At 34.9% G+C, this 12,362-nt stretch overlaps 1 protein-coding gene across 3 annotated transcripts in view; it reads left to right on the top strand.

The window, feature by feature from the left end:
• Positions 1–12,362, top strand: part of LOC128239771 (uncharacterized) — a 31,775-nt gene that overhangs the window by 3,604 nt on the left and 15,809 nt on the right. For all 3 annotated transcript variants that reach the window (XM_052956194.1, XM_052956193.1, XM_052956192.1), the window contains exons 2-3: positions 4,886–4,943; positions 5,258–5,302. In XM_052956194.1, coding sequence (XP_052812154.1) covers positions 5,277–5,302 — 26 coding nt within the window. In that variant the 5' untranslated portion in view covers positions 4,886–4,943; positions 5,258–5,276. The remainder of the gene's footprint in view (positions 1–4,885; positions 4,944–5,257; positions 5,303–12,362) is intronic.

The raw sequence follows: 12,362 nt of genomic DNA, 5'->3' as shown, positions 1-12,362 counted from the left end.
AAGCCCAGGCTCCTCTACCTTCGTTGTCTCCGGGGTATTCAAAGAGTACGCATACATTTAGGGTTGATCAATGCCAGGCTCCTCTCTCTTTGTTGCCTCCGGGGTATTCAAAGAGTACGCATACATTTAGGGTTGATCAAGGCCAGGCTCCTCTCTCTTTGTTGTCTCCGGGGTATTCAAAGAGTACGCATACATTTAGGGTTGATCAAGGCCAGGCTCCTCTCTCTTTGTTGTCTCCGGGGTATTCAAAGAGTACGCATATATTTAGGGTTGATCAAGGCCAGGCTCCTCTCTCTTTGCTGTCTCCGGGGTATTCAAAGAGTACGCATACATTTAGGGTTGATCAAGGCCAGGCTCCACTCTCTTTGTTGTCTCCGGGGTATTCAAAGAGTACGCATACATTTAGGGTTGATCAAGGCCAGGCTCCTCTCCCTTCGTTGTCTCCGGGATATTCAAAGAGTACGCATACATTTAGGGTTGATCAAGGCCAGGCTCCTCTCCATTCGTTGTCTCCGGGGTATTCAAAGAGTACGCATACATTTAGGGTTGATCTAGCCTAGGTTCCTCTCTCTTTATTGTCTCCGGGGTATTCAAAGAGTACGCATACATTTAGGGTTGATCTAGCCTAGGCTCCTCTCTCTTTATTGTCTCCGGGGTATTCAAAGAGTACGCATACATTTAGGGTTGATCTAGCCTAGGCTGCTCTCCCTTCGTTGTCTCCGGGGTATTTAAAGAGTACGCATACATTTAGAGTTGATCAAGGCCAGGCTCCTCTCCCTTTGTTGTCTCTGGGGTATTCAAAGAGTACGCATACATTTAGGGTTGATCAAGGCCAGACTCCTCTCCCTTTGTTGTCTCTGGGGTATTCAAAGAGTACGCATACATTTAGGTTTGATCTAGCCTAGGCTCATCTCTCTTTATTGTCTCCGGGGTATTCAAAGAGTACGCATACATTTAGGTTTGATCTAGCCTAGGCTCCTCTCCCTTTGTTGTCTCCGGGGTATTCAAAGAGTACGCATACATTTAGGGTTGATCTAGCTTAGGCTCCTCTCCCTTTGTTGTCTCCGGGGTATTCAAAGAGTACGCATACATTTAGGGTTGATCTAGCCTAGGCTCCTCTCCCTTCGTTGTCTCTGGTGTATTCAAAGTGTACGCATCCATTTAGGGTTGTTCTAGCCTAGGCTCCTCTCCCTTCGTTGTCTCCGGGGTATTCAAAGAGTACGCATTCATTTAGGTTTGATCTAGCCTAGGCTCCTCTCTCTTTGTTGTCTCTGGCTAGTATTTGATTAAACAAAATAAATGTTTATAGGCTCGTGAACAATGGATGGTGTTCAGAAACAAAGAGTAAAATTAACACATACTTGATGAACAGATTGAACAGATTGAATGAATAATTATGACTGAAACTGATCTATCATCACTGATCGAAAAAAAAGAAGATTTTAAATGAATATAAATTAATTCGCAGTAATAGTTGGCACGTTACCGAGAAAATATATAATCATCATCATCATCATCATCATCATCATCATCATCATCATCATCATTGTCATCATCATTGTCATTATCATTGTGATTTAAACATCATGTAGTTACGTTTGAACTATGGCTATGTTTTTAGCTTAAGAACAGTAAGTTAGAGAGAGCGTTTTGAGTTTTTTTCTGTAAAAGGTAAACAAGCGACATCTGTATAAGTCATTGACAATTTGCTATTACATAGTTTTTTGAAACATATTTTACTTGTCTGAAGCCGGTGGATTTGTTTTATCAAAACCTTCTGTAAGATACTAAAGCTTTTCTTAAAACCATACAAACAGGGTTACATACTTTGAGTATCGGGTTACGATATTAAGGAGAGCTGTAATGTAGTTTTTAAGGCTAAAGCTCCTTGATTTATACATAATGCGTATTGTCACCTTATCATTATTTTAGGGACATTCCAGCGTTTTCTTCCGTTGAGTTATACAATTATCTTAGCGTTTCTTCCATTGAGAGTCCAGGTTGGGGTATGCAATTATCTATACAATATGTTTTAACACGGCACTGAAAGCGGTGTCTTTTGACGTTTGACTAGCTAACAATATGTATCATTCAGTTATAAAGTGATTAATCCTCCATATATAATAACAGATTGTAACAAAACATACGTATTCATTTTATGGCAGAATCATTGTAGGACAACAGTTTGGTACTGAGTGTTACTTTATAAAGATACAACGGAACGCTGCTAAATACGTACTGTTAACGATGCGGAGGCTATTTCGAAAATGCTTAATAAGGTTCATTGCATGTTTTTCAAAACTATTTTTAAGCTATTTGCTTTATACAACTTGATTTTAATCCGACCATTGCCTTGACATGTCCCTATTTTTAAAGAGGGTCGTAAATGACAGGTGTATTATATGAATTGCGTGAAATATTATACTGAAGTTTACTGAGTATACTCAATAAAACATACACTGGGATCCAATATTTACGTATTACTCTGCTAGTTTAAGCGATACGTAATTAGACACTCGGTGTCTCTTGGACTTAACGTAACTAAACAAGACAATTTGTTAAACGTTTAGTTTCCGATTCCTTTGTTTGGATAAGTAATTACTTTACATATAAAAGGTCATTAATCTTTATTGTACTATATTGTCTTTACTAACTACAAGATCCTAAATATTGAGAAGAATTTATTCATATCAATCAAGTAAACAAATGATACCTATATAAGGAGCCGTACCATTGACTGCATTTTGCTGTTGAAGATGACAGTGATATTCACACATAAGATGGTATTATTGAAATAAATGTAATTATTTCCAAATCTAGGATAAATATCATTTTCCCCGGTAATCCCAACTTTGTATTAATTTTGCATCTATATTTGGTGGTGTTCTTTACAACATATATAACGAACAAGGAATATTTGTAACACCACTGTCTATAAAGGGTTAGCCCGTTTAAAGGAGGTCCCATATGACAGTGCTTTAAATGACTAGCTTCAATGCAAACAACATAATAGGACAAAAACACTTACTGGATCCGACGCTGATAATATTTACTATTATAAGAAGCAGTTGTAGTAGTAGTAGTAGTCGTAATTGTAGTACTAGTAGTAGTAGTAGTACTTTTATCATGTTATTATTATTTTATTTTTATTATTTTTTATTTCTTTTTATTATAACATTTTAAATATCAAATGTATCACACAGCAATGTCATCGACAAAATCTGTGAAAAATATGATTCTCTTGCTTACCGACGTTTTGGTCAATCATATATTACACAGTTTGAAACTGTGAAGAATAGGATTCTGTTTTTCCAGATCTGTAAAGAATATGATCTGGGAATAATAAGGTCCTACAGTGCACTGTTAAGCGTAATGATAATAATGAAGGGTAAAACACTCAAACTTCTTTGAATCTGAAATATTTGTGAGAATCAATATATTATAATAGCTTATTATAATAGAAGTTGGGTAATTGGAATGTATGAAGTCGAATGGTGTTCAGAGGAACTGTTTGTTATTGTCATCAAACTCTTATTTCTTTCAAATGTTCTTTTAACAGTGTTCTGCAATACTGTACAGTTGTAACTATTCAAAGCTTAATGTTAAATTTTACAGAAGTTACTGAACTTTCCTGTTAATTGTTATATGCATACTTTGACATATTTTATAACAAATGCTATTTAAGAAAAGAAATATTTATATGTTAAAACTTATTTTGCAACTGTTGTATAGTAAAAATATATATTTCTACAGAAAGTGTGTAGTCAAACGCTTATTCAAAACGGAATCACACTAAATAATGTGCGGGTATCGGCATGTGTTGTCTCAAGTTATATTTAGTCAGGAATGCTTGGAACGCGTTAAACGATGTGATATATGTCCTGCGTGTGTTGTCTGCTAACGAACATTGCAAAAGTGTGTCTGCTTCCGTCAAAGATTCGGCGGGATGGGTTGGGGCTCCTCGTTCGCTTCCGGTGCTTGCTGACGGAACGCGCGATCTGGAAGCGTGAAGGGCATCACATATTGAGCTTTTTTAATGGGGTACGTGAGACGCACTCAAAAGAATATTGAACTTGAGGCATTTTAATGTCAAAACCCGAAGAATATCCATCATTTTATCCGACTTGGATTAAAAAGAGTTTAGGATGTGGACGACACTTATATTATCGCAATTGAATCTTACTTTTTTGTTTCTGAGCCCCTCCCCCAAAATAAAAATAGCAACCATAATTGGGAAAATCTCTAGAACGGTGATATCTTTGAGTACGCCTTACCTTTTCAATGATTCGGGCCAGCGGGCGCATGCCAAGTGGCACTGGGAGTAGATTCCTAAGACTCTGTTCCCCCAGCACTAACTGTATAAAACTCTCCGATGCCGTTTGTTATCAAGAATTGGTCATGGGATACCGAAACGCCGTTGAATTTTCTTAAGAAATTGAGCCACAATTCTAAGTCTAACTAAACAGACCTTTTTTAACGGATGTGATGGAAGGGTTTGGTTAGACCGCATGTTGAGTTCACCAGTCTCCTGCAGAAGGGGCGCCTTAACGGTATGGCGCAGCAACAAAAAATGAGAGACCCGATCAGTGATTGCATTTCTTTCAGAGTAGTTGACTAATTGGCTATGATATTTTGGATATACCCCACTACTGTTTAGATCTTTACCTTAGGTATGCGTACTACCATTCCCCCTGTGTCAAGTTTGAGACCTAGGAAAACTAAGATCTCAGTAGGGCTCTCGGTTTTTTCGGTTTCGGCCAATGGGACGTTTAGTTCCTGGATTAATTCTACGTTAAATGATCGCAATGTAATGATTCAAAAGGCTGAAGCTTAAACGTTTCAGCGAAAGTATATCACTATGTAACACGTAAAATTTCATTTGCAGAAACCAACGTGTCTAACGATTTCATGGCTCTGCTCGTGAACAACATGCATTAGGAGAGGTAATGAACTGTATTGTTATTTATTTATTTGTGTTGCTGTTTCATGTGTTTTGTTGTTGTTGTTGTTTATGATGTTTGATGTTGTTGTTGATATTTTGGTTGTTGCTGTAATGGTCGTTAAATGTGAGCACTGAGCCAAATGTAATACGTGTAGCGTAAAAGACCATGTCATTGCCCTTCATTATTCAAATTAAGAAAAAGAAAATAAAACATTTTACATACACATTCTTTTCGCTACAAGCGATATCAGAATTAATGTCACATCAATATTTTAATTGATACAAATTACGATATATAATGTCTATTTATTTCAGGTCAAAATTTGTGGGTAAAATGGCCAGCGGTGAGGATACTTCTGGGTACGTATATTTGTGTGCATTTAACATTGAATTACCATATTACAGGCTGTTTTCACAGTTTGTAAATACACACTTTAATATGGTTCGCATTGAATGCTTAGCATACTCAATCAGGTTATGCCGTCAATCTTAAAGGTGCCTTAATATTTCACCAGAAATCGAAAGCCGTGACAGTGTCTTGTTGTTTTGTATGAAAATCAACATCCATTAGTATTTTGTCTGAAAGGATAATCGTCAACAGAGCCATTTATATTAACAGTCGTGTTTAATTCAGCAACAGTTGAATAAAATCGTTTGTTGTATCTCTCCGACTGCCTTCGCCTAACATGACAATACAAGCCGAATTAATCATAACCTGAAGGAAATGCAGAGTGTTTACAAGTGTGAGTTTTTTCATTCGTTTCCCAAAGACTATGTTAAGTCGTGGTCACGAATTGCTTACTCGTTCATCGAGGCCACAATTTACAAATAAAGTTGCCGAGAGTGTAAGACAGGTTCATTCCGAACCTAGCGTAGGGTATTTGCGGAAACTAGGTTTACCGAGTAACCGCAAAACACCCTGCGCGGGGGTCGAGATGAACATATCGTTCACGAGCGGCTATGGTAGATGATTTTTCTCCCCCTCCTCAGTTAATCAAAATTAAGTAAAAACTTATTTTCGCTGGAACTTTTTTGTGCTTAGTGATCATAAATGCGTACGGATATGCGAAAGTTTGTGGTTGTCATGGATATGCGCGCAGTGATTTAGTTCAAACTTTATTTAAATTTACAACAATTGTAAAACAAGCTATTACGACTTATATTAATCACACTCGTTGGCACGATGTTGTACGGGAGTGTGGTCTTGTGTTGTGAGGGAAACCGAAGTGCCCGGAGAAAACACACTTGTCCGGCTTGGTGAACACTAACCAAACTCACATGCGCCCAGGCCGGGAATCGAATCCGGGTCGCCTTGGTGAGAAGCGATTGCGCTAACCGGACAACCTTAGATTTAGATTATGTTAATAGTCAAATCGGAATTTAAAAAGTTCTAAGGAAAGTGAAGCGTTATTTCTTGAAAGGTGCTTGAAAACTGTTTTATGGTGACATTTTAAGCAAGAAATAATTACATAGCATTATAAATATTGCCACAAGACAAGGTTTCCATGATACTACAGACGACAGTCTCCAACAAGGGAGGTAATTACAATGTGGTAACCATTAAAAAGGAGTTCCATACGGGCATTTAGTCTTCGCCCGTGGGCAAGATAAATTTCTAGCATGGTTAAATTATTGGATCTACTTATCTGAGATGCGATAATAAGTAATCTCTACATCGGGGCTGTCAAATGTTTTATGCAGTAAAACAATAAGATTCATTCAGGATTTTGTACAATTTGACTGCATGGAGAGTGAATGAATGAATTGAGGACTGACCAGTTGAATAAAGTGAGGGAGCGAGCGAGCGTGTGAATGTACCATATATTGAAAATATGCACCGTAATTTAACATGTTTGTGCCATGCACTATATCCAAACAGCTTTAATCCGTGTATATAATACTATATCGGCATGATTTAGATGTATGCATTTCTGGAAAATAAATGCGAACGTTTTTTTAAAAAAATAGATGAGCGGTAAACGTAATATTGGAGTTTTGTGAACACCTATTTTATGTTGATCTAAAGAAAGCGTTGGTGAACACCTTCGGCCGTACGTAAGTGATTTCCGTTAAAGACATAACATTTATTTGATTTAAATGTTAGTTGATCACACAATAACACAAATCGTCATGATGGTCAAGGGATCGTTAATGCCTGTGAGCCAACATACATATTATCAATTGTTTAATACCCATGGCAACTGGAGTTGGTTTATTTCATCTTTTCTTGGAGTGATGAAAAATTAAATTTATTTCCTAGTATAAAAATCTTGGAATATATCATTATGTAAGGTATGTTACACTGTATTATCTAAATATACTAAAAGGACTAGGATGTAAGGCCGAAAAAGGGATGTTGAAATGAAAGATTTGCTTTGATCTTGATGGTTGAAATGCATGCTCGATATTTCGTAATCCATTTTTCATTTATACTATGTTTGCTTTGAAATACACTACTAAAACATAAAGGTAATCATTCATTGTTGTCTCGGGGTGATAGCTCAGAAAATGTCCGTAATGAGAATTACGCAACTACGCCTTTGAAACAGTAATCAATTTATATAAAAAATGTGTTTGCCTTCTGATGACCTTTACCATGACCATTACACAGATTTGAAATTTGAATTCTGACAAATGAACGGCATTTGGATAGACCTTCTTTCAAATATTTGCAAATACTGTAATGTACGTTGGATCTTGTGTACAGTATTTCAAACCTTAAACAATGTTTTCTACTATGCTGTTGAAATTTAGGTTTTGATCAACCTGTTTAGTATTGTAGCAAATTAATTCATATTAACACGATCAAGTCAAGTTTCCATATTTCCAAGACATGTTCAATAATAATATGTATGATATGAAGTCGAGTGACATATTGTTTTCCTATTATACATTTCCTGTAAAAAAAACTAGCGAAAAATGACTAAAATGAATAATTTGAATATGTCACAGACTATTTTATTAAAATGTTTTATAATATAAACGTCAATTGCAGTGAAACTAAAACATGCTCTTGCAATTTAGATTATTTTCATGTTTACAGTGTCTTATATTTTCTATTTTTCGGGGAATGGGTTATGGCTGTTATACACTTAGTGTTACAAACACGGAATTTCAAGTTTACTTTTCAAGCACCATACGCGTCAAGGTGCTTGAGATAGCAATTAATATATTATGTCCGAATACAACTATCACAATATGTCACATATACAAAAGCACAATACATACAATATCCTAAACAATCCTATTCAAGTTTCAAGTTTATTCAGTAAACACTATTACGCTTAAGGAAGGTCACGTTACCTTTCTGGTGTTTGTGTTTGTATATCACTAGTTATCATACCCAGTCCACTCGACAATTATGAAATCGTGTTAAGGTTAAAATATGTTTGTTTTATTTTTTGCCGATATCTAAATGCAATGTGTTTACTTTCCGTCAAATTAAAACTCTGAGTATATCTTAACTTATTTGATGTATATTAACAGTTTGTGGTAGTTGTTTACAACCATACTGAAGGAAGGACAGTATGTGTAATATAGGACGGGCTATTATCCTTACATTGATAATTACAGCTTTTCTAATTTTCTTACAATTTATATTAGTTTTGAGTTTGTTTTGAAAAAACAACAACATAAATGTGGACATTGTTAATGTGTCGTAAACTTCTCTCAGTTCAGAGAAAACATTAATATGTTATGCGGTCTTCATTGACTTTTAAAAGAAACATGGTTTAGTACCTCCTTATTATTTGCCGCTATAGAAACTATAAAACATGTCAGGTCTTGTTGCATGGTTTAAAGTGTCAGATATGGGACATTTCGTTAAAATCAATATTAATTACGAAACGTGTTAAAAGGGCATGGCTGGTTACGAAATGAGGCATCAAACGGTTCTTAAATGTTAAATTATCAGCCATTATTTATAGCGGTACATATAACTTTTTCCCAAAGCATTGCAGGCTAGGCTTTTTAATGTAAATATAATATCAAGATAATTTTCCAAAATCTTTACCATGACCGGGTTTGGTTTTGCAGTTGTAGAAGCTTCAGCGGTAAAACGTTGTACATGCTTACAAACGTTTACATTATGTTCTTACTGACTCGAGTTTTTGAAAGTTTGTGCGTGTGAGAGGTAGGGCAATGATCAAACCTAATTTAAGAAACTCAATTTAGTTTTATTTCAATATATCTGTTGCGGACAAACCATGTGTTGTCCACAAACTTCTTTTGACGTTTTCGTAAATTTACATATAAATAAAGCATTTCAATCGTTTCGTTGACTTTTCTGTGCACAGTTTGCAGTTACTTTATTGAAAGATTTATCTTTTCCTTAAAAACATATTTTAATGAAAAAGTACTTGCACTGTACATTAGCTTACTAATTGGTATGTATTTGCAAAAAAAATCAAGGAGATGATTTACGGACAAAGTAAACTTATTCTAGGACCTAGCAAAGAGTTTTATAATTCGTTTAACCAATTACTCTTCAATAACATGTCGGTCATACTATCAAGCAATTTTAACTCAACCTGAATTTATTACTTCATCATAGTAAACGTTGTGTACGTTTAAATTCATACTACGTATCAAGTTTTACTTGCTTGAAATGTCATAAATCAAACCAGGTCACCAATTGAATATATAATGTTTATGTATGTGTAGCTTTTTTAAGATGTCACATTGTTTTGTTTTACACACTACTGCTCAATATTTCCACATATGAATTTAATTTATTACAAAGTTGAAAAAGCGTCAACATTGACACGGCCAAAACCGAATCGTAACCTCTCGTCCATCACAACTATATGTTACCGGCCTTTAAGTAACCAGGTTTTAAATCAGCATGATCTAAAGGAAAATAAAAAGATGAAATATACTTTTACATGTTTTTATATTTTCTCAATATTATCATATGTTATCATTTGTCATCATGTTGTTTTTTAACATTTATTTACTACAATGTGTAAAATATTCAAATTTGTATGTATAATTCATAAAGAAATCACTTTCAGCCAAATGTTGTTTGGTCGGTCGGTCGGTCGGTCGGTCAGTCAGTCAGTCAGTCAGTCAGTCAGACTGTCCATCAGTATGATACTCATTCAGCCAGTCAGTCAGTCAGTCAGTATGTCTGTCAGTATGTCTGTCAGTCAGTCAGTAGTCAGTATATCTGTCAGTCAGTTTGTATGTCAGTCAGTCAGTTAGTCAGCCAGTCCTGTACCATATTTTGTAAATTTACTCCGAATATAAACATGTTTGTGCCATGTGCCAACATATCTAAACAACTTAAATGCGTTTATATAATAGTATGACTGCATGATTTAGTTGTATGCATGTCTGAAAAAAGCAAACGTTATAACAAAACATGTCGAGCGCTTTACGTGTTATTGCAGTTAGTTATATGAAATACTTATTTAATAATGATATAATTATGTAAAGCGTTGGTGAACACCTTCTTCCGTACATACGCCTTTGAGTTCCTTCAAATCATTTCCAGTTATTTGATTATGATGCAAGTTGATAACGTGATAACACTTAGCATCAAGAAGTGCAAGGAAACGTTATTGCCATTTTTGTCTTCAAGCAGACAAACAAAACGTTTGAGCTAAGAGCTTGCTACTAAAATGACGAGTACTGATACTGTGCAGCTTAAATACCCGATGGCAAAGATAATGCACTGCATTATAATTGTACAAAATTGTTAAAGGGACTGTCTCACAGATGATAAAATAGAGAAAAAAAATTGTCGAATAATGACATAAACTTGGCATCGATGTGTACAATGCATTGCAACTTACTAATTGAAGTATTACATAGTTTACAATTTATTTAAGTTAAGCACTGATTTCGTATTTTTCCATTAAAAATGTTTATGGAGTATGTCCACCATGTATAATTCATTCCTTATGCGTGATTGGCTAGTCGGTGTTATCACGTGATATTACCGAGGTAGGTTTATAGCTTAATTAGGTCACTCGTTTAGTGGAAGCCTTGATAGCTCAGAAAGGAAGACGCTGGACTTCAATTTTGGCGACGCGGGTTCGAACCCGGTCTCCGACACAATCTTTCTTTTTTTTACATTTAGGAACTTTTTTTACAATAACATCAACGCGTAACACATTCTTTTAGATAAAGGTCCTAATATTCGTTACAGAAAAACACTTTTTGGTGCAAATCTGTGACACAGTCCCTTTAAGCCTTTCGAGCTTTTTGACATGATGAGACCAACATAAGTCGTTTTTTTTCATGGACTTGAATTTGCAGCATTTTTGTACAAATTGCTCAATATTTTAAAATTTGTGAGTGTTTGATTAAGTTTTAAGATCATTTTAATTTTTCATTAAATTTTAGTAATTTTCGGTATTCCGACAGGAGACCTATATCAGGAAAATTGTACTGAGTATGACTCAATTTTGACGAAGGACTCATATATGAAATATGTGATGGTTGCCTGTATATTCCATGAACATGAAATGTTGATTTGTTTTTTTTTTCATGAAAAAATGTGACAATCAGTTTCAATCGTAAAACTTTTTTAAGGTTGATTGGACTTTATTCCGCATTATTTTGTACAAACGGCTTACGATTGTGACATATGTGATATATGCTGCAAAATATTGATCTATGGAACATTATGAAGATTTAAACTTTTCCAAAAACACAGAAAAATACCATTTTTTCAGGTTTTGAAATATGTGAGTGTTTGAGTGAGTTTCAAGAACTCTATAATGTTTGCAAAATAAAAACTGAACATGAAGTTTTTTACTGTGTTCATGAACAAATTATGTGAAAGCCAGCATAAGCATTTTGAAGAAAATTAAATCTGTTCGTGTTACTTGAGAGTATGATGCCTGCTTGTTTCAGTATTTTTAAGCAGAAACATTTTCGTCGTACTGCGTGGATGTGAGTCCGCATTATTTAAATTTGCCTTTTGTTAAGTGTGTTGCATGTAGCCTATACTATTTAAAATTGGAGCCTTTGTTTTCTAAAATCTTGAGATCCTTAGTTAACTCTAAGCTTTTCAAAAAGATTGATGTTTCCGATTTGTGTAAAATGTCGTTTTCAAAGTTTTTATTTGGATGTTGAACATTTTGATACAAGCTCATGTTTAACGTTTTCATTTTTTTTGCTATCATAATGCTCAAACTTTTGTAAAATAAACATTTTTGATTGTATGATGATGCGAGACCAAAACCAAGTATGTAGCTTGCTTTTCTTAAAATGATTTATTTTTCAGGAACGTACTATAAGAGGAAATTATTTTAAATATTCATTCAATATTTTAAAATCGGTTTAAAAGTGGGCTTTAATTTGATTGAAGAGCAAAAGAAGTCGTGAATTTCAGTTTTATGAATGCATGTTGATGCGTGACCAAAACTATGTAATATGCTACATTTTCTATTCATTTTGCTGATCGTGTGAC

Source organism: Mya arenaria, chromosome 7 (genome assembly GCF_026914265.1).
Source record: "Mya arenaria isolate MELC-2E11 chromosome 7, ASM2691426v1".
NCBI classification, from domain to species: Eukaryota; Metazoa; Mollusca; class Bivalvia; order Myida; family Myidae; genus Mya; species Mya arenaria.
Note: the sequence above shows the minus strand (reverse complement) of the source record. Positions and strands in the feature narration are given on the sequence as shown.